The 23,010-nt window shown below is 39.0% G+C and overlaps 3 protein-coding genes across 10 annotated transcripts in view; all 3 read right to left on the bottom strand.

Moving 5' to 3' along the window:
- Positions 1–450: 450 nt before the first annotated feature.
- On the bottom strand, positions 451–2,516 carry LOC144053414 (three-prime repair exonuclease 1-like). 2 transcript variants are annotated; one of them, XM_077567833.1, is made up of 2 exons: positions 2,223–2,516; positions 451–1,284 (listed from the first exon to the last, which is right to left on the bottom strand). In XM_077567833.1, exons 1-2 carry the CDS (start codon positions 2,293–2,295, stop codon positions 551–553), a joined length of 807 nt encoding a protein of 268 aa, XP_077423959.1. In that variant the 5' UTR covers positions 2,296–2,516; the 3' UTR covers positions 451–550. The 2 variants fall into 2 exon arrangements, with proteins under 2 accessions (XP_077423959.1, XP_077423960.1); XM_077567834.1 differs by having other exon boundaries at positions 451–1,206; positions 2,223–2,513.
- A 461-nt stretch (positions 2,517–2,977) lies between these two features.
- Positions 2,978–5,851, bottom strand: LOC144054272 (DNA polymerase III subunit epsilon-like). Its single transcript, XM_077569550.1, has 3 exons — positions 5,651–5,851; positions 5,496–5,541; positions 2,978–4,562 (listed from the first exon to the last, which is right to left on the bottom strand). The coding sequence occupies exons 2-3, from the start codon at positions 5,539–5,541 to the stop codon at positions 4,042–4,044; spliced, it is 567 nt and encodes a 188-aa protein (XP_077425676.1). The 5' UTR covers positions 5,651–5,851; the 3' UTR covers positions 2,978–4,041.
- Positions 5,852–7,360: 1,509 nt separating this feature from the next.
- Positions 7,361–23,010, bottom strand: part of LOC144053321 (unconventional myosin-IXAa-like) — a 101,137-nt gene continuing 85,487 nt past the window's right edge. For 5 of the 7 annotated variants that reach the window (XM_077567664.1, XM_077567662.1, XM_077567659.1 and 2 more), the window contains 12 exons: positions 22,406–22,453; positions 22,223–22,334; positions 21,313–21,374; positions 20,566–20,758; positions 20,341–20,469; positions 20,176–20,281; positions 18,681–18,812; positions 17,293–17,416; positions 15,667–15,720; positions 13,692–13,897; positions 12,427–12,569; positions 7,361–11,603 (listed from right to left, as the gene is read on the bottom strand). In XM_077567664.1, coding sequence (XP_077423790.1) covers positions 11,218–11,603; positions 12,427–12,569; positions 13,692–13,897; positions 15,667–15,720; positions 17,293–17,416; positions 18,681–18,812; positions 20,176–20,281; positions 20,341–20,469; positions 20,566–20,758; positions 21,313–21,374; positions 22,223–22,334; positions 22,406–22,453 — 1,695 coding nt within the window. In that variant the 3' untranslated portion in view covers positions 7,361–11,217. The remainder of the gene's footprint in view (positions 11,604–12,426; positions 12,570–13,691; positions 13,898–15,666; positions 15,721–17,292; positions 17,417–18,680; positions 18,813–20,175; positions 20,282–20,340; positions 20,470–20,565; positions 20,759–21,312; positions 21,375–22,222; positions 22,335–22,405; positions 22,454–23,010) is intronic. The other 2 variants (XM_077567665.1, XM_077567661.1) reach the window with 1 other exon arrangement.

A 23,010-nucleotide genomic window follows, 5' to 3' on the forward strand; every position in this document is an offset into this window, starting at 1 on the left:
TTGTTTCTTTTTAAATTCATGACCGCCACAATCATTTTTGTATTGGTCAACGGCTGGTCACATGACATGGACGCCATCTAATTGCGATTTTTTTTGTACTCAAATTTAGAAAATACTAATCAGTAAACTTGTACATGTACACTGTAAGATTTGCATGAAAATGTATTTATCTGAAAATTCAGGCTTTTCACAGACACATTTAACAAACAGGTTGGTTAAAATATTAAGGCTTAATGTTCCATTAATATAACATTATTCCATGCTTAAGGTGTGAATCTTAACCCTAAGTAAGACGTTTTGTTGAATATTACCATAAAAAAATTATGTTTAAAAATCGATTCAGCCGCATATCAAATCGATTCGAGAATTGCGCGCTATATATATAGTTTTCTCCACTTTTTGGTCATAAACCTGTGAATAAAAAAGTCAGGAACAAACTTATTTTCTCAAGAAACTTAAAAGCATTTATTAAATGAATTTGACAGAAAAACAATGTAGTAGGATTCATCAAAACATTTGGTCAACAATGTCAACGCTACGTTCTGTAGCGCTATGTGGCGTTCCCGTCCGTGTCCTTCACCGGTCGTTCCAGGTGCTGCCAAAGGAGGCGCTGTCCTGGCAGCAGACATTGCTTGGCTTTGGGATCTCCGGCCGCCTCCTTGACGACCTCCTGGACGTCACTCAGACTGAACGTGCAGCGTGCGGCCACCTCCGGCTTGGGTTGCAGCACGTAGTAAAGCGTCTGCAAAGAGCGCACGTCCTCCAAAGCGTCGTGAGCCTTGTAGTCCACGCCCATCAGCTCCTTCACCAGGTACTCCTGCTTGAAGCTGCGCATGCCGCAATCCTTCAGAACCTCCCGGGCCAGCGGCAGCGTGTCCACGCAGCCGGCGACGGAACCTTCGAACTGCGTCCGGAGGCCAGTCTCGTCCAAGGCTCGGGCCAGCAGCCGGCAGTCGAAGCGGCGGATGTTGTGGCCCGCCAGCAGGGGGCGTCCCAGCGCTCGCAGGAAGGCGATGAAGGAAAGCAGCACGTCCTGTAGGGGGCTGGTGGGGACGGGGCGGCGGTGGAGGAAGAGCTGGCGCCGCCGAACCCTGAGGCCCGTCACTTTGGCGGCGCCCGGTTCCATTCGACAGCGAGGAACCGTGTAGAGGTTGAGAGAGCGGCTTCCGCTCACCGCTGCCAGCTGAACCAGCTGGCACGTCGGACCTGATGATGACGACACCCGCATAACGTCCAATGACGATTCTGACCAACCAAAACCACGTAAACCTGGCTTGACCCCGCCTTTTAAAGCCACAGATACAACAGTGTAGAACGTGAGGATGGCGACCCCAAGAGGACAAAAATAATACCTGCACCTCGCAGGCACATTTTGTTTTGGTTTTGGGGCTATGACTAACAATGACTTTAAGAATCTGTGGATTATTTTGGTGATTTATCCATTAACTGGATTTAAAAAAAAAAGTGCAAACAGGATTTAATTTCCAACGCTTCCGAAAACAGGACATGACTTCAAATTGACCTGTGCAGAAAAGGCACAAATAAATGTGATTCTGTTATTGGTCTGGTCTCTACCATGTCAGAAAATAGGCGAAAATGTTGTTTGTTGTTTTCCAAATTAAAAGCAAATATTGGCATTGTCTTATTTTGATTCAAGACTTAAGATCATCAGTCTGCTTTCATGGAGGACTACAGTAGTACGGCATAAATAACATGCATGCATATTTTCATTTTTTGTGTGTTTGAAAACAACCCCAAAACCAAGACTTTTAAGCTTTAAAAAAAACTCTTAACATAATGCTGTCCATTGAAAAACAAATCTCTCCAAATTTTGTGACTTTTGGGTTGAGTTGAGTCATTATAAACAACTCATTGACACTGAATGCTATTATGAAAATTCCATACAGAGTAAATGTTTACAACTTAAGCTTTTGAGACAAAATAATAATAAACTGATTTCATTTTGAGTTAAAAAAACAACAACAAATTTATTACAGCAATACTAAAAAAAATAAAAATAAAAAGGGGAGGGGGCTCAGATTTGGTCTCGCGCGATTCACGGTAAAATAGCGCTTGGCTGGCGAGTTGCCGGTCACAGCAAATTATCCACTAGGGGGGAAACAACCACTGGTACTCAGGTAACTATAGTAGAGTAGTGCAGAGAGTATTTTTACTACACACGTTTCTACTGTACTTTCTATTCAGCTCACAAAATATCTTACCTAGTCCAGTTGTCTCCAAGTCGAAGAAAACAATCGTCTGCTGCGAGGAGCCATCTGCCGCCGACGTCTGCATCGTGCTTTTAAACGTTCCCTCGACACAAAACGTTTGAAAGCTTAAACTTTAGTAACAAAGAAAGAAAAAAAACACTAATCCAGTATTTGGCCTAAAACATGACGACGGCAACAGTAAAACCTATAAAAGCCATCTTGATTTTTCAAAACAATCTTCCTTCCCTCCTTCATTTTGAAACGAGAAAGCGTTCTTCTTCGTGTTTTCTATGCTGTTGGCTACAAAAGGACGCTTTGCCGCCTCCAGGTGGCAAACGAGTGAAATTCAGTCTCCAGATTCGAATTCTTATTCGTTGTGCTTCGTAATTATTTTTATACTTTTTCCCATTAATCAATTTAATTCCCCTAAAAACACAATCTATTTATGTCATGAGTTTTTGGTAAAAACATTTTGCACTGTATATAAAAACGGAGAATGTAGAGAAAAACTGGTCTGAACCACATTGTAAAGGATCAAAATGAGTTGGGAAAATTGAAAAATGAAATAAAAATTCAACACGAAAATGTCAGGTCTAAAAATGTGTGTGAGTGAGGAGCACAATAGAATAGAAATTAATACAAGACAAATACTTAACATGGGGGAAATTTTGAAAGTACGATAAACCAATTTATGTAACTTACCATCAAGAGTTTTTTTTAAATCATCATTGCTCGTTCAATTCTACTTCACACAACAACACAGAGGCTCATGGGATAAAAATTATTTTTAATGATATAATAAAATAGATATATGTAAAGTCAATTTCAAATGAAAACACAAAGCATCTCATTTCATTAGCATAATAGTTTCATAAAATATGTTATGAATAGTGCAATATCAAATGATAGAAAAGTGAAATCTGGAACCAAAATTTAGTGGTTTTGCTGAAATTACAAAGTATAGTTTTTCAGTGCAAACACACTCACACCTACATCCTCGACAAATAAAAAACAAAAAAAGTACAAAAATGATTTCACGTTTGATAAAAGTGCATATAGCAGCAACACTCCTTTTTAAACCCAATATTTTCACAATTTAGAGTATAAAAATCACTTTCACATATGTTATTGATTGTACTAAATCTTGGAAATAGCCTATATATATTTAAGTAGAAATTTGTAAGTTTATAAAGTGGCAAATTTGACACTTTATAAGGTGGAAAGTTTATAACGAGTTTTTTTCTTGCAAACTTGGCACTTTATTAACTGGCAAATTTACGAGTTTTTTTCTTGCTAATTTGCCACTTTATAAAGTCGCAAATTTCCCAGTTTTTCCCCCGCAAATTTGCCACTTTATAAACTCGCAAATTTACCAGTTTGTTTTTTCCCCCGCAAATTTGCCACTTTATAAATTCGCAAATTTACCATTTTTTTTTCTCATAAAAGTGCCAAATGTGCTAGTTTTTTTTTTGTTGCCCCCACCCTCTAAAAAATACATATTTATACGTGGCCCCAATATGCCGTCGTACTTGGACAACATTGGCAGTAAATGAGTGAAAAAAAAAAAAAAATCTAATTTAAAGTCATGGAAAACAGTGAGAAGCAAAATTAGTACTATAATTCAATTGATGCTAAATATTGATTTGGTGTGACAAAAAAAAAATCTGGTTATAGATGTAAAAAGTGACGAAAAAATGCAATTTGGGTATAAAATTTCTGCCAAAGCGAAAAGCACAAATCCACTCAGGAAACATTAATTAGACACACGATTTGCCCACAAATGATCTGGCGGGCCGAATCTGACTTCCAGGCCTTAGGTTTGACACATGCTCTAAATCAGAGAGTTGAGCACTGCATTCCTGCCCGGTTTCCACGCGTGGTAGACCTCCTGCAGCATCCTGGCATCCTCGAGTGCGTTGTGGGCGTCGTAGCTCTTGTCCAGGAAGCGCTCCACCATGTACGACAAGGAGTAGCTGTAGAAATTGGTGAACATCCTCTTGCTGAGCAGGAAGGTGTCCAGGTAGTTGGACACGGCCCTCTCAAACTCCTGCAGGAGGGAGAACTCCCGCAGCATCCTCTTAAGGACGGGGGCGTCAAAGCGGTTGGCGTTGTGGGCGGCCAGGTACACGGGCCCGCGGAAAGAGCCCAGGAACTCCACGAAAGAGGTGAGAGCTCGGGAGAGCGAGACGGTGGGCATGGCCTCCCCGTGGCGCAACAGAAGGCCGTTTACCACCGAGAAGCCTGTGAGCCTGGCGGCCTCCTTGGAGATTGCGCAGCGGGGGACGGTGTAGGCGTTGAAGACCCGCGTGCCGCAGACGGCTGCTATCTGGATGATGTCGCACCTTTCGGTGTCTGCAGGCAAGGGGGAGACCAGAAACGTAGGTTAGCTTCTGAAGACAAATCTGTAGCTCGACACAGGACAATGTGCGCATAAACACATAGTAAACATTAGCCTCACTTAGGATTAAACCGTCGATGATGTTTACAAAATTAACTTTCACTGAAGCTTTAAGGGAGCTTTAATTAGCAGAATTTTGCTGAAAGTGTGATATTAATACCCCTAGTGGTTATTAGGGCCTCCTTTAGTGGCACAAAACAATAATTGCACTGAATACAAAATACATTCTATCAGAACAGTGAACCTCTGGTACAAGTGGCATTAGTGGTATGTGAGCACCCTCTAGTGGTAAACGAAAGAATGCCTGAAATAAATACAAAATGAAATAAATTTGAGTACTGTATATCAATTAAATTTGAAACTTAAAAGTTTGAACTCCCTTTTTTTTTTTAATCCGGTACAGTACTTTCTTTTGTTTTTAAGCACAGCATTTTTTTTAAATTACAGTTTGTTTTATTTAACGTTTAGGACAAGGCATTTTCATTTATTTATTTTTTTAAATATTAAAATATTTGTTTTCACTTCTATGTGTATTACATTTTGAATGTAACCCTTTAATATTTTCCCCTGTATTTAAAATCTTATGTTCAAGCTGTGAATAATGTTATGACATCAAGTTGTGTATAATGTTATTACACTCGACAATTATACTGTACAATGATATCAAATATACTTTTTAGGAATTAAACTCCTCTCCTTTTTGGGTAACACTTACTACTATTACGTAACCACATATTAATGTTAATACATGGAGAATTTATAGTCGGACACCTTTTGAGAAATAAAAACAGCATTAAAAATAAACACGTATAATCTTAAATGTGTTTGACGCTGATAGCAAATCGCAAGTCATCAAACTGTTTTATGCTGCCAGGTTTGTCCCATACCCAGTCCAGTTGTCTCCAGATCAAAGAAAACCACCGTGTAAGACATCTGTAGAAGAAAAACAGCGATCACAAACCCATTCTGAAATAATAACAGTCGTGTCATCATATAAAACAAAGTAAAAAACAACAACAACGTCATAAGCTGATAAACTCACCGTGAAGAATCGTCTCGCGTCAACTGTCCGGCAAGTGTCAAAGTTGCAGCTTTTATAGCGCCCCCGCGTCAAAGTCAGCTTTCGTTTGTGAGGAAGGGGGATGTTTTCCTTTCCTTTCCTTCCCCTCGATCTGGCCCGCACGTCAGCGTTTCGCTCGCTCGCGCTGTTGTTTTCCTCTCAACCAGGGACTTTTCTGCTTTTTTCCTTTAGTTTCGCTTTCCTCGCGGTGCACGATGGGAAATGGTGTCCACCACTCCCGTGACGCAGCTTGATGAGGCACACCTGCACGCGCAAGCACGGCCACAGGATCTCTTCCTCTCCCGGGGCTTAAAAAGGGCTATGCCATATGGGGGCGAGAACTTTTTTTATTTATTTTTTAAATAGAATAAATATACATTTTACAATATCAAATATAATTGATGGACGATGGCTACACAGATTTCCGGTTCTGGCAGTTAGCATTAGCCATAAGCTAACGTAAAGGCTCCCAAAGCAAAACACTAATCTTCCCTAATAGCTGCTTTTGCTGTTCTTGTAGAACATTGCTTCTCAAACCTTTGACACCAAGTACCACAAAAAAAATATTAAAAACACCACCAAGGAGGTTTTACTCCTAGAAAGTATGTACGATACTGCAAGCCACTGTAACGTTATGCATTTTGCACATAGGGAAATAATAAACCGTATAAATAATGATCCAATTTGAATATATTGCACAAAAAAATAAAACATTTTACCTTGGAAAAAAGTTTCAGAACAAGCAGCTCTTAAAAATAAAAGGCTTATACTGTAAGTGAAATACAACTGATACTACTACAGTAATTATTTTTTTGCATATTGCTACAGGGAGCCTGCATGCAACTAGTGGTAGCCTAACACATTTTGTGTTTTTGCCACAAAATAAATACAGTAACTAAAAATAAAAACATACATAAAATGGAGATAACGAACTGGGAGAAATGAAGAGGGAGGGTAGAGAGAGGGGGGCGAAAGAGAAGGAAAAGTAAAGAGAGGGAGTGGAGTGGACAGAAAGAGGTGAAAGGAAAGAGACATGGAGAAAGAAAGGGTAAATGAAAGAGAAAGGGGGAGGGAGAGAAAGACAGGGAAATGGAAAGAGAAAGCAAGTGAAAAGCGAGCAAGAGAGAGAGAAAGAGGTGAAAGGAAAGAGACATGGAGAAAGAAAGGGTAAATGAAAGAGAAAAGGAGAGAGAGAGAAAGACACGGAAATGGAAAGAGAAAGCAAGTGAAAAGCGAGCGAGCGAGAGCGAGAGAGAGAGAGAGAGAGAGAGAGAGAGAGAGAGAGAGAGAGAGAGAGAGAGAGAGAGAGAGAGAGAGAGAGAGAGAGAGAGAGAGAGAGAGAGAGAGAGAGAGAGAGAGAGAGAGAGAGAGAGAGAGAGAGAGAGAGAGAGAGAGAGAGAGAGCACTTAAAACGATCCAATCAGTTTTCAAAAGAAAAAACACAGGACTAGACTGGAGTGTCCGAATGTAGGGTTCAAATAGGGGGCGCAAGAATTACGGTCCAGTTGTCTAACAAGGTTAAAGATCTCTGGACCAGGCAAGGGTCAACAGACTGATTTAACCCTTGGGGGCGGGGGGTTATATTATATATAAATTATATTACCAATGGCAGGGTTTTTACTTTCCGGACTTGGATTTGCCACCTCTGCTGATAAAATGGCACCCGGTAAATAAGTAAACAGTAACATTCAGTGATGTTGTTCCCCAAATAGCCTTTTATTTTTTTCCTTACAACCATAAACATGTTTGTATCATTAAAATAATAATAATAATAATAAAAAAAAGTAACACAAATTGCACCTTGTAAATAACAATGTCCAGAGTGGCGCAGACAAAAACATTGTTTCAATTTTCTTTCCTGGCCTTGTCGCACTTGATCGTACACAGGATAATATATCCTTCATAACAAATCCTTTGAAACCAATAAACCGCAGTATACGTGGACATAAATAAAACATACTTACATACATACAGTACATACACCGTGTATAAAAGAGGAACAAAAAGGACCCAAGAAAGCAAAACTTGCCTTCCAGTGACACATTCACTTTTTCCCCCCCCTGCACGTTATGCAATATGACATGAACAAATAATACACAACACTTTTGTCCATTCAGCAATTTTTTTTTTTTGTGTGTGTGTATAAAGTCAACTGAGGAGGGACAAAGCTGCTTTAAACACTGACTGTGTTGTACAGAGAGACAAATATTGCAGTTCTAGTTGTGGCGGTGGTTATACGCGGCTAGCGGTGAGGCCTCACTGCACGATACCGACAACTGTTTGGATGCTACGTCTTTTGGTTTCTGCGTATTAAATGCTACGAGGGCCCGCGGGCGAGTGGTCGGAAGCGCTGTTGTTGAGCTAAAACAAAAAAGAGCAGGAAGTCAGAAGTATTTGGACAAGTGCCTTTTATCAGTGTGAAATAAGACAATCAAGCTTTCAGCTTTAATTGAAGAGCTTTAAAAAAAAAAAATAAAAGCCAAAATTAAAAACAAATGAATAAAAGTGAAAATAAAAATGCTATAAAAAATATAATTCAAAAGTTAAATACAAAAAATAAATATAAATGGAAATTAAAAAAACACACACAAATTTATTTATCCATAAATAAAAGTTAATTGAAAAAAACGAGATTCAAATATAAAATACAATAAAAATAAAAATCAATGTGGAAATAAATACAAAAATAAATATATAAATAGAATTGAATATAGATCAACAAATAAAAACGCTGCGCTCTCACATGTTTTGATTTCACGCTGCATACACTCTGTCAGGTCAAAATGTTATTCAAATGAGGACGGTTGAAACTGCCTTGAAATGGTCGAGTGAGCGGGTCGGCGAACAAGGAAGTCTCGCCGGCTTGCATGGAGAGCTCCAGCAATGCAAAATATCTTTTTCCACTGTCACCACAACAAAACGAAAATAATCATGAAATGAATAAATGTGAGAGCAGAGCATTTTTATTCATTGATTGATATTTAAAGCTATTTATTTTATTATTATATTTATTTTTGGATTTATTTCAACATTTATTTTTATATGTATCTTTATTTTTTTTAATCTTGTTTATTTTTACTTTTATTTATGATAGATATATATTTTGTGTGTTTTTATTTATATATATTTTTTTGCATTTAATTTTTGAATTATATTTTTCTATACGTTTATATATTCACTTTTATTTATTAATTACTTTTAATTTTGGCAGTTTTGATCCGCTATAGATGAGGGCCAAATGACATAATTGTTAGTAAACCATGGGCTCCCTCTAGTGGTACGTTAAATAATTACTGCCTACTAAGTCAAGTGGGTTTTATTTCATTTAACTTAAAAATAAAACGCAGATCAAACCTACATTAAACGTGTCATGTTTTTGGGTGAAAGCTCTTCACTTAACTCTGAAAGTGGATTGATCGTCCAAATACTTGGATGTTAAATAAAATGTGTGCGTGTGAGCTGATCTGTCATCTACCCAGTCCAAAAAAAAAAAGAAAGAAAAAATCAGATAAAGCCTGTTAAGTGTTGACAAACAGGAACTTAGCATATCAAGAATATCGCAATGACAGCATACGTTATTACAGCAACAATTGAAAGGAGGAGAAAAATTCAAGTGGTGACGTCATAACACTGATGATGTTTACAAGCGTGGCACTGGAATGAACGCGTTTCACTCGCGCTCTATTATGTACATGTTCTTCCTACGGGACGTCATCGGAATCATCCGTCTTCCACATCGCTCGTCCGCACTCGAGTAACCGTCCCCGAAGTGTTCGCCCCCGGACTGGTCGCCAGCCAAGCGCAGGACAAACAGGCATTCGCGCTCACATTCACACCTGCGGACAATTTGGAGTCCGCAAACGAGCCCCACGTGCATGCTTTTGGAATGTGGGAGGACGGAGTAGGAGGAGGCGTGATCGAACCTCGGAAATGTAAGGCGGACGTGTTAACCACTCACCCTCACCGCGCTGGCCTCTTCATGCTTTTCACCACGACGTCACGTGTGGCAAAAGCTCCTTCTCATGGTAAATAAAGCTTCCAGGTCACTGCACCACTTGAGGAAACGGATGATTTTAGTCGCCATCTCTACTAGGGCTGAACAATTCATCAAATTCAAATTGCAATTTACGAATCGTAGAGGCTGCAATAAAAAATATAAAAAAAATAAAAAAAGAAGGTAGTTTTTATTTTTTAACTCATTCACTGCCATTGACGGCTTTAGACGTCAAAAATTCATTTGAATTTATTCTATTAGTTTCACATTTTTTTGTCACTTATAACAATTGAAAAAAATTCATCGCCTGATGCCCGTAATTAAAAAAAGAAAAGATATAAAAAATTAGGGGTGTCAGACGATTACAATTTTTAATTGTAATTAAATAAAAATCCTAGGTTTTCATACTCTTGTTAACAAAAGTGGGAAAAAATGTGAAACTAATAGAAATAGTTCAATTGAATTTTTGACGTCTATAGCCGTCAATGGCAGTGATTAATGATGTGTATATTTGATATATATATTTTTTTTTTACAGTGTCTAGATAAGTTCAGTGCTTATTAAGAAGCAGTCCACATTTCCATATCATTGTTTGATGAAATATGAAATGTTGACGTGATAAAGACACAAATTTGTCTGATTTATGATTTATTGAGTTTGTTTATGCTACACTTGTTTAGTAGTAATTTGTCAAGTTGTAGTGAAAGCTTAAAAAGATACAAGTCAAAGTCTTTTAGTAAGTTGACTACAATTGAAGATTTTCATATTAATTCATGGTTCATTTGCCTTTATTTTATCATAAACCGAACCTCTAACAGAAAAAATATTTTAGTTGATTAGATTATAGATTACTGCGTCGTTTGTTTTTTTTTTTTGAAAAAAATAATCGCATATTAAAACGCAATTGTACGACGGCGTATTCGGGCCACGTATATAAAAAAAAATAAATGGGGGGGGGGTGGGGTTGGGGCGTTTAGGGGGCACTATTCGGAGAAAAAAAACTCGCAAATTTGCCACTTTATAAAGTTTCCACCTTATAAACTCGCAAATTTGCCACTTTATAAACTTACCAATTTCCAAGTTTTTTTTCTCGGAAAATTACCCCCTCTCTAAAAAAATATATATTTATACATGGCCTTAATACAATCGCAATATTGAATTTTCTTAAAACCAAAAAAAACCCAAAACGATTATTGTTCAGCCCTATTCTCTCCCGCCATATTTTGAAAGTGTGAAGTGTCAGCTGTGACGTGTTGTCCGGCAATTTCTTGACAGGAAGTCGAACGGACGAGCATGCAGCATCTCGGCTGGTGTGTAAACGTGACAAGCAGACTTAGCTTAGCTTAGCATAGTTTAGCGTAGCCGAGCAGTTCAGTCGTTATGGCTACAAGCTGAAGAAGAAAGATGGCCCCGCCGTCGTTCGGTCTCACTTCCTTCTCTTCCGCGATGTGGCTCAGTGCTCACCTGCTCTGCCGAGGAGGGGCGCGCGGGGGCGACCCCCGTGACCAGCCTCAGCCAAACCTGAAAATCAAGGCTGCCTTCCGCCCGACCGTCGTCACACCATAAACTCGTTGCTGCCGTACAGAACCAGCTGCTGCGGCGCCGAGCCGAACTCGGGCTCCCTGCGGTGTCCGCCCGACGGCTCCCGCGGCGAACTGCGGCTCAGTCGGAGTCGGTGGCCGGGGCGGCTCTTCCCGGGTCGCCGCTCCGACTCGGGCGTGTCGCTCGCCGCGGCCCCTCCCGGGCCGTAGGAGGCCAGCAGGGGCCCCGATGACGACGAGCGGAAGCGGTAGTGTGGGGACGGTGAGAAGGAGGGCGGTTGATTGGAGCGGGAGGAGGTGATGGTGGGGGCGGAGTCGGCTGAATCCACCGAGTCTTGATGGCGATGCAGAGGTCGTCTGCTTTTCGGCTCCCATTTTCTGGAGCCACAAGCGCCCGACTCTGTGGATGACAAGTGTTTGGAATACGGAATGTGGACGATGATCTAAATTATGAACACTAAAATTATTAACTATTATGTTAGCCTGAACCTGAATTTACAATTTTTGAAACTATTGCAAAAGTTGTTGTTTTTTATGTTGACAATAAAGTTTAAACATAATAAACATAATTTTCTTTTTACCATTAATTTAGAATTTTTAAAACTGAATTTGAACCAGATGTTTTTACACTGAATTTGTTCAGCACAATTTCTTGACAAAAAAAAACGTAATTTTATTTTTATTAATACATTTGAAAAATAATTTTACACAACTTTTTAACCTGAATTTACAATTTTTAAAACAATGCAGAAGTTATTTTAATTGTTTACAATAAAATTAAAACATTTTACAATTTTTTTTTACTATGAATTTAGAATTTTGAAAACAATTTAAACCTGAAATTTTTTACACTGAATTTGTTGACAAAAAAACTTAAATCTACAATTTTTGAAACAGAATTTGACACATAATTTACAATGTCAGACACTTGATTTTTTTCCTGCAGAATCTTTGACCCAGAATTTTTCACCAAAATGCAATAATGTAGCATAGCACTTGCTAATAAGATTGCCCACAGAAAATTGGGTGGGTGGGGGATATTTGCATCTATTTGTTTTGCATTCACTTTTCCGCAGTTCTCACAATTTACATCATCATATGCCCCCCTATGAGCAAAAATATTTGACTCATAAATAATCCCCGTTTCTCATGTATTGCACTACCATTGCTCACATTGTTAATGAGCTTCTAACCAAGTTATATGATTTAAATTTGGTCGTTACCAGGCAGCTCTGCGGTTGCACCCTCCGTTTCCATGGTGATGTTCTCGGAGCTGTCCGCCGTGCCGATGGACGCTTCCGATTCGGGAGTCTCGTCGTCAGACGCTCGCGGTTCCAAGATCAACATCTCGTATGTCAGGTCCTCCCTGCAAAAAGAACGTTATAACTTTAATCCCTTATCTTAATAACTGACTCCATAGTCACTGCAACCCCAAAAAAATACACAGTGCTAATTAATAATTGTGCAAACTATCTCATAAGCTAACAAAACGGCTATAAAAAGTAGTTGTAATTTTTGTGTATTTCTGCTGAGAACTAACTAACAAACTAACTAACTGACTAACTAACTGTGATCAAAACTGAGCCAAACCTTTTTGTTTGATCTGGCTAAGTACGGCAATTGAGTGAGTAACAAACCTAGTAGTGTAATTTTTGTGTCTGGAAAATCTCACAAACTACCCTAGTAACTAACTAACCATCGACCTGCGATTACAGCAAAACCTAATAGTGTTGTTTTTGCGTATTTACTGCTAACCAACCTACCAACTAAAACAAAAGCTACTGTTGTTTTTTGTAACAAAAAAATATTTAATATTTTTTTGTAACCTGGCTTTAGTATTTTTATTTTTTTTGTAATCTGGTTAGCTAAGTGACCACCAGCAATCACAACAAAACCTAGTATGTATTTTGTGTAATTTTCTTAACAAACTAACGGGTTATGATTAAACCTTTTGGCTTTTGTGTGTGATAACTAACTAACTAACTAACTAACTAACTGAGCAATCAACCAACTAACGAATTAACTAACTAACCAACCAACCAACTACAATCAAAACAAGGCCTTTAGTTGTTTTTTGTAATCTACCTAACTAAGTAACCTAATAGTAGTGTAGTTTATTGTGTGTAATCCTGCTAACTAACTAATGAACTAACTGGGGTCAAGATAAGCCTTTTTGGAGTTTTTGCTAACTAACCAACAAACTAAAATCACAACAAAACCTAGTAGTGTTGTTTTTGCGTAACTCAGCTTGGCAGCAACAAACGGTGATCAAAACAATATTTTGTGTACTTTTTTAATAACCCTGCTAGCCAACTAGCGACAATCAACAAACAGCAATTACAGTGCAACGATACACTAGGAGGTTTATTCGTAATCTGGTTACCTACCTAGCTAACCTTCTGAAGACACTGCAGTTCCAACATTGTTTGCTATCCGAGATGCCTAAATCGGTGTGACCAAGTGAATAAAATGTTGCTACGTGTCGTACTTTTCTTTCTGCAGACTCTCAATCTGCTCGGTGAGGATCCGTTCCTCTTGCTGCATGGCGAGCTGCTGCTGCTCGCTCGGCGCGGCCTCCGCCTGTTCCTCGCTTCCCGCTCCAGTGCTCTCCCCGTCCGCCACCGGGGGGGGCGCCCTGGGGCTGAGCGGCGGCGACTGCGCGTGGGCACCACTTTGCCGAACGCGGCTTTTGCTCTGAAAGTTTGCACAAAAAAAAAAAGGAAACTTTTAGTGTCTTCTTCGAAATTTATTAAAAAAAAAAATTCGTGATGGAGAAACACTTTCTAAAAATACACTTTGGATGTTTAGAACGTACAGATGTGCTCATCACAAAACCGCTAACAAACTGGGAGGGATGCTAGTGAGACACACACACTGATACAAAAATGTTACCTTCAGTCTGTCTGAGTTGGGCTGCGTGTTAGCCAGTTAGCAGAAACGAGAATGTGTCAGTGTGGCTATAAAATGCGATCATTTCTGTCTCTGAATATTAGTAAATATTCATGAAAGACACTCAACACAAAACCGCCAGCACTGCTCGCTGCTTTTGCTAACATTGGGAATGAATGGCGTTAAGGCTAGCTAAGCAGCTAAAGCTCAAAAGGCTGTGTGTTAGCCAGTTAGCAGAAACAGAAATGTGTCAGTGTGGCTATGAAATGCCTTTGCCAACATTGGGAATGAATGGCGTTAAGGCTAGCTAAGCAGCTAAAGCACAAAATGTTGTGTGTTAGCCAGTTAGCAGAAACAGAAATGTGTCAGTGCAGCTATGAAACGTGAATCATGTGTCTGAACATTAGTAAATATTCATGAAAGACACTCAACACAACACTGTCAGCACTGCTAGCTGCCTTTGCTAACATTGGGAATGAATGGTGTGAAGGCTAGCTAAGCAGCTAAAGTACAAAAGGCTGTGTGTTAGCCAGTTAGCAGAAACAGAAATGTGTCAGTGTGGCTATGAAATGCCTTTGCTAACATTGGGATTGAATGGCGTTAAGGCTAGCTAAGCAGCTAAAGCACAAAATGTTGTGTGTTAGCCAGTTAGCAGAAACAGAAATGTGTCAGTGTGGCTATGAAATGCGATCATTTCTGTCTCTGAACATTCAGAAATATTCATGAAAGACACAACAGAACACCATCAGTACTGCTAGCTACTATTGCTAACATTGGGAATGAATGGCGTTAAGGCTAGCTAAGCAGCTAAAGTACAAAAGAGCTGAGGTATCTTGTGGTAAAAATAAGTACAGTACTATCTTGACTTTTGAGTGCCCCAATTTATAAGTTTTTGAGTTACAAGCTGTCATTTACTCTATTTTGTGTGTGTTGTGAATGAAATGTTTTCCCACTAGCCAGCAGATGGTACAAATAACCTGTTACCATTAATACAACAAAATTCAGCTTTGTGTTCATCGTAACAAGTCCAATAACTACGTAAATTTGGATCATCATCATTTAAATGCGTGCCTTGAGATAAGAGTTTAATTTGTTCACTGACCACGCTTTTAGTTCAAAACACCGATCTAAAATCATCTTCCTCCACTGAAATGAATGGTAATGCCTTTAATCCGTTCCCTCATACCCCCAAAACAATGCCAATTTAAACGAAAAAAGAAAAAAAAATCACCCTATTAATATCGAATAACATAAAATAATGACCTAAATGAATAGAATGTAAATAATAAAATTGTTTTTTTGGCCACATTTTGCTTCAATATAATGTTCATTGCACTGCTCCTTCTGGTGAGGTCACCTGGAAGTAGATGTGAGGTCACGGTGAAAAGGTCTACTGGTGTACCTAATATTGGGCATCCGTTTGTCGTGGGCCGTTTTGGCGCTTACAAGCAGGCAGACGGGACAAGTTCTAAGACGGGACGAGAGTCACGGGACAGGACGGGACAGGACGGGACGGGACAGACGGCGGTGGTGGTGGTGATGGGCGGGGCATGTGCAGAAGGGGGCATACATACCGGGGTGGCAGTGCGGGCTATGCTCATAAACCTAACAGCGATTAGTACAGGTTTCTGGAAGGAGGGGTTGGGGGTAGGAAGGGAGGGAGGACAAATTGGGGTTAGGGAGGCTTGAGGAGTCCAGCTGTTACCACCATTGAAAACCGGCCCGTAATCCATTTAATGCATCTGAAGCGCTTGTTTCACTGCTCACCCCGCCCCCCTCTGCTGCCGGGTGTGTCAATGCAAGAACAGATTTCATTACCATGACGACCAAAGGTGGGTACTTGTCGAAGAAAGTGTGAAATGCTCACAAGCGTGGATTGTATTTTCTCTCATGGAGGCAGCACTTCAATGATTTTTTTAAACTTTTAACTTATTTGGGGGGGGGGGAAGGAAGAAAGCTCCAATGCTACTTTAAAAATAGCCTGTACAGCTAATAAGTGTTTTAGGATGTGGACAATTTGGTTCTGGAACTACATATTTGTATTTCTCTATTGCCCAAAGTAGATTCGACCATTTATAATTCTTTTGTGTGTGTATTTTAGAGGTTCCACTTTATTATGTCAAGACTTGTTTCAAAATGATTGATTATTTTGGGATTTCATTAAAATCCTCAAAAGTCATAAGAACGAGTGCGGCAACAATATAGTACCGAAAAAAGTGAGTACATCTCTTATATATTTCTAAATGTATTTGTATTTTACATTAATATTATTATTAGGATTTTGTCTTTTCATGAGACAACACTGGAAAAAGTGACACTTTGTTGGCGGTGCAATGTAAAGTATTGACAACAAAAGTGAGTTTACCCTTAAGTGAAAGTGCAAGATCTCAAAAAAGTAAGTATACCACTCAAATGGTCTTAAATATTTTAAACATCATTTAAAAAAAAACATTTTACATTTTAGACTAGTGATAGACCGATATGTTTTTTTTTAAGGTCGATACACCGATTATTAGTAGTCAAGGAAACCGATAACCGATATTTCAAGCCCATATTCATTTGCAGTAAATTCCAAGGTCATTAGCATGTGTTAAGCTAAATTAAAAACTAAGCAAGTAAATAGTTCCCTAAAGTTTTCTATTGTAAATTAAGTTTTCCAAAATTTCAACATAATTTCTTAATTTATTGATTTTTTATTTATTTTGAATGTAGGTAGTTCCCAGTGTCAGCATCATTTTTATAAAGTGCAAATTAAAAAAAATCCATATTCCCTGAGCGACAAATGCATGTAAATGTAGCTAATTTTGTCTGAATATGTTCGAAAAGTCTTTGCGACAAGTAAAAACGTACAAATCCTGACGAAAACCCTAAATTTGCTACGTCCGCAAGCATTCACCGCTCGGTGAGAAACCAGTTTTGTCGGCTTTTATTCGTATCGGCACAGATAATCGGTCTATCCGTATTTTATGCATCTGGCAACAAAAGTAACTGCACCCCCAAGTGAAACTATTCAAATTGTTACACGTGACCAACGGGGTGCATTTTTGCTGTGCCAAAACCAAAAAGTGTTTTAATGGAGCAGAATGTGTGCAGAATGAGCTGCAAAGATGCCAAGAGCTTCATTTCGTGGAGCTGAGAAGCGTGCGAACGTTCAATTGTTCACTGGTGAGGCGGCTGGCGGTCCCGAACGACGTTCTTACCATGGACCTCCTGACGTGGGTCAGTCGGCTCTTGGCTTTGCTCTCGGCGAACTCCAGACTGTTGATGTCCTTAAGGCGCGCTTTGTACTTGCTCATCTGCTCATTGATGATCAGCTCCACGCACCTGTGGATCATCAACCACAACACCATTTGACAAAACTACTTTGGAGTGTGGACTTCCTCGTTCGGACGTCCTCTTTGTCATTTCATGTTTACATTTTTGCCCGTTTTTTTTTTTGTAAGGGATTGGAACTGAGCCCTGTTGCAAATAATGAAAATCTACAAATAAATGATGCTCCCCCCGCCCCACACACACCTAAAAGTGACTGGGATTGCATAAAGATAAAATTAATAATAATTATAATAATTAATAATAAAGATGAAAGCAAAGCACTTAAAATAGAGATGATCATAAAACATTAACACCACGCAGCTAGCATATACATGAGCCCATGTTACATAAAAACTGTATAAAGTAATTACACTAAAGGTGTCAGAATTAGTGCGTTCATTTTGAGTTAATTTAAAGTTATGCCACAAAAAATTTTAACGCGCAATTATCGACCGCCCCTTACTTGTAAAGCCTGTACTGGGGGAATTCCAGTCGCAACGCAGCAGACACGTTCACGTCAAAATTTTGCAGTAATACATTTAGTAATAATGCTAAATAATTTAATATTAATAATGTAAATAATAATATTTGTGGAGATTGGAGTCAAGTTGTATTTTACAATTTTAAAAATGTGCAGAATTTCACAAGTTACTTCATGTTAAAGATTAGAAAGCTCTTAAATATGAAAAGAAAAATGCACTGAGCTTTCAATGTCTTACAAATGCAATTATGCCATCTAGTGGCAGAAAAATGACCTCAACAAATCAATATCACACTTTTTTTTTTTAACTCAATTTTATGAATTATTATGAAATCAATGTCTAAAAGATGCAGCCATATTTCTATTAGTTTAAAAATTCCCCCCCACTAGAAAAAATATTTTATTGTACATTCATAACCGATATAAAATTTGCGATTAATCGTGAGCTAACTATCAAAGTCCTGCGATTAATTCTGAATAACATTTTTAATTTCCTGACACCCCTAGTATAAAGTATTTACACACAAAAAAATTCTCATGAGGCTCATGAATAGCATTAACTATCATGGTAGCCACCTCGCAAACCGGAAATGGAAACAAAGTTGATGGGTGAAAACCCGGAAGTCGAAAGTCCCGCCTCCTCCGTGGCATATAGCCCATTAGCATGCTAGCATAAACTGACGGATCACATTTGATGAGCAAATAAAACTATGCAGACTAGCAGTACTATCAAGTTGTGATGTTGAAGGGTAGAAAGATGATATTTATTTATGAGAAGGCGGCGAGTGAACGTACGCGGTGGTCTTGCTGATGTCCTGGACGCTCTGCAGGGGGTCGATGGTGTCGGGGCAGCGCAGGACGCATGGCGCGAAGACGATGGCCAGCGCGTTGGCGGACATTCTGTTGGTGTCCTCCTGCAGCGCAATCCTGACAGCAAAACATATCCATGGATAGTCACATTTTTATTGCCGTCTTTTCTATATTATAGCAAATCGAATCATACACTAGGATGTCGTGACATTTTTTTCCACCCCCAAATTAAATACATGTGTAGAGAATTAAATGTCAAACATTCATATATTTTACATTATATACTAGTGTTGTTCTGTTTTTTTTTTAATCTTGTAAAAACAAAACAAAACCGTGATATCGGTACGGTATCAGCTGATACTATAAAACAGGTTATCGGAATTGGTATCGGGGCCAAAAAACTATGTATTTTTCTCGCAAATTTGCCACTTTATAAACTCGCAAATCTTTATAAACTTGCAAATTTGTCTTTTTTTTTCTCGCTAATTTGCCACTTTATAAATTCGCAAATTTGCCTTTTTTTTCTCGCTAATTTGCCACTTTATAAACTCGCAAATTTGCCACTTTATAAACTCGCAAATCTTTATAAACTTGCAAATTTGCCTTTTTTTTCTCGCTAATTTGCCACTTTATAAATTCGCAAATTTGCCTTTTTTTTCTCGCTAATTTGCCACTTTATAAACTCGCAAATTTGCTACTTTATAAACTCGCACATTTTCTCGCAAAGAAAATTACCCCCCTCTGAAAAAAAATATATATATATACGTGGCCTTAATATGTCGTTGCGCAATAAAGCAATAATTCATGCTTGAATAAATCATTTCAAATGTAAATATAATCCTATTTTAAGTGTGCAACATATTATTCAATTAGCAATCAAAACATATTTAACAAAGTTATTTAAAATCATGATTAATTTGCATTTGGATTAATTTAATTTTGATTAGTTAATATTTGGAATTATTTCATAGATTTGTTCATGGAATTACTAACTAACTAACATGAAACTTTTTAAAAAATAGAAATGTTATATATTTGACAGCCTTTTTTATTTCATGACATTGCAGAGCAATAACAAATACCAGAAAAGAATGAAATAAATGCATCTGTAAAAGTCACCAACTAACTCATTCACGGCCATAAACTGATTTAAAAAAATTAAAAAATTAAATGTTTTTATTGTAATTAATCGTATGATTTCACTAGTTAACTCATGATTAATCACAAATTTTATATCTGTTCTAAATGTACAATGAAAAAAATTCAAGGTTTTCATACTCGAGTTAACAAAACTAAACTAAACTAATAGAAATAGCTCAAATGAATTTCCAACGTCTATAGCCGTCAATGGCAGTGAAAGAATGAAAGAGGCGACTCATTGATGATGATTAACCTTATTTAATATTCTAGTTGTCGATGTAATGAACCAATTGCAGTATCAATAATGATTTTCCTCTGAATGTAAGCCGTCAGTGCTCACCTGACCAGATGGAAGATGAGACGTTCCAGCGTGCTGAGGTGCGTGCGGCTCAGCTGCTCGATGACGGAGTACACGCCTCGGATCACTTCCCGCTTGTTGGGTTGACCTGCCCACAAAAAAAAAAACGTCATCATAGGACAATGGTTGACTTCAAAACAAGCTCACCCATGGCCCGCAGAAACTCCTGGTAGAGCTCAAAGGTCATGAGAGGGCTGGGCAGGTCGCGCAGCCACTGCTTGAGCACGCTGGCGATGACGTGGATGTTGTAATCGTCCAAGTTGACGCTGCTCACATCTGGAACGATACGGCGGACGGGCACGTGCGCTCGCGTCAATCCGACACGTCCCGTCGGGACGAACGCTCAAAATGTCTTGCGGCGTCGGAACTCACCCGTGTCCAGCCCCTGACGCAGTTCTTTGATTTTGTTGGTGGAACCCGACTTCCTGTAGATGCCCTCCGTGTAGAGGCCGTGCATCTCGATGTAGTTGATGAGCTTCTCCACCAGTTGCGGAACGTTGCGCTCCTCGCTGGTCAGCCTCGACAGCTCCACGCCAAATTGACGAGGCGACAGCTCCGGATCGTACTTGTTGATACATACAAGAGTCATATTAACTCATTCAAACCCCAAAACGGGTCAATATATTTTATAATACTTTGTCCTTCACTCCCAAAAACGTATTTATATGTTTTTTTGGGGGGGGGTGCAAAAACATACACAAGGCTTTGATACAGCTTCTGACATGAAGAGGTGGCTTAAAGCAATGGTAGTTATTACAAAAAAAAGGCCAGCAGGTGGCAACAGAGTATAAGAGATCAGCCATATTGCAACAAGCTCTTTTTGCCAGTGTTTTCACCAGGAATATGAATAATGTTGAAACTTAGCTATATTCTAAAGCTAATTGCTACAAAAACGGAAACAGATAGAAACATTATTTTTCTGACAAAAGAAGAGACTCTAATCTTTCTTTTGGTAGGTTCCATGTTTTGATTCTGTGGGCCTTGCAAAATCAGTCAAAATCCAGTAAAACAGCCATGAGCGAAGTGGGTTGCTTCAGTGAAAATGACTGCAAGTGAATGAGTTAGGAAAAAACAACAACAATGAGGGTTTAAAAAGCTTTAGGAAGCATCGGCGCTTACCTTTTTACTGCACTTGGTGGCCATCTTGGAGCAGCACTTCCTGTGGCAGGCGTAGCGACAGACTGCAACACAGCACACAACAACGGCTACAGCCAGTCTGTGGTTGCAACGCTCAAAAGATTCAGCGGAGGCGTCCGATTGGCTTAAATGTGAAGCCAAGTGCTAAAAAGTGCTAACCCGATTGAAGGCGGCGTTACGAAAGAGGGGGCGGGAAGTTTAATCCGATTTTTTTCCCCTTGGAGAAAAAGGATAAGTGTAAGGTAAGTGAGTTAGTGAGAACATTAGGAGGGGCTGGCTTTTGTGAGTTCTCACAGAAACGTGAGACTTGAGCAAATCTCGCGAGAGTTCAGCGCGGGATGTTTTTCTGAGCACAAGTAACGGCAATGAGGACGAATTTGATAAGCACAGAACCAGAAATTGGATTTTGCATTACGAAGTAGAAGGACTGTGCGATATGGCCAAAAAATAAAATCGAAATTTTTTTTCAGTCATTCAAGACAATTACGATTGTAATCGATTTTAATCTAATAAACCCAACAAGCGTTTATTTAAAGGTTTAATTTATTCAAAAATAATTCCTGTGCAAAATGTTCAGACAATGATTATGTATACCGATTCTAAATAACTGCAATCTGGATGTAATACAACATAAGAACTACAACTCTTAATAATCCAGAAAACAAAATTCGATTTCACGATTTAGCAAATTTGTAACGATTCGGTTTTCAAAATGACGATTAATCAAATTAATTTGATTTATTGCCCAGCCCTACGAAGTAGTGCTAGCTAAGGTCGGCTAAAATTGAAGATTTTATTATTTTTTTTACAAAAATCTGATTTCTAATTTTAACCGATGTTTGTCTTCTAAATATGAGCTCCTTTCATCATAATCCTTCGCGTTAGCGCTCACGTTTGCAGACGCAGGCTCGGTCCATCATCCAGATGAGCGAGGAGCAGTATTCGCAGTACGTGGGGATACTGTACTGCGTGGATTTGAAGATGTGGCCGTTGTGCTCTTCAACCTGCAGGTGAAAGGTCACGTCAGACGTGCATAAATTAGAAATAAAAATACAGCTTCTAATTTTTAACTCACAATGTCGGTTTCCTTCTTGCGCAATTTCTTGCGCTCTCGTTTGGCAGCCTGGAAAGAAAGACACAGGATGTTCGTTGCACTACATTTGACAGTACTTTTTGTCAGAAGTGCGCGCGACCTCGTGTTCACAGAAAATGCATCATGGCGACGTGGCAGTCGCCAGTGTGGGCTTTCTTTACTGTCCTGTTATGGAAAATAACTATTGAACACAAATTAACATAAAAAGTTTATACTGTATTGTCGACACCTGTATTTTCTTTAACAACAGATTGCTTGCTTTCCTGTCTAGCTGACCCTCCCTTTTTCCTCCCAAAACCTAACCAGGCTGCATAAAAATCTTCCCATGCTAATTTACTGCGCACTCTCTCACAGTTCACTTCTTGTAGACTGCTCTGTAAGACTTGTGTATATTCGAAGCTTCAAATATAAAGAAACCCAAAAGACAAATTGTTTTATTTATCTTGCCTAACTACTGAAAATTCCACAACAGCCTCGCAGTTTTTTGTTGCATTCTTAAAACGTGACTGTTTTGTTTTGGCAAACTCAAAATGAGTTACTGGTTGTTTTTGAAGCACAGATGTCAATAAAATTCAGCTTCATGGTGC

This window comes from Vanacampus margaritifer, chromosome 6, assembly GCF_051991255.1.
Source record: "Vanacampus margaritifer isolate UIUO_Vmar chromosome 6, RoL_Vmar_1.0, whole genome shotgun sequence".
NCBI classification, from domain to species: domain Eukaryota; kingdom Metazoa; phylum Chordata; class Actinopteri; order Syngnathiformes; family Syngnathidae; genus Vanacampus; species Vanacampus margaritifer.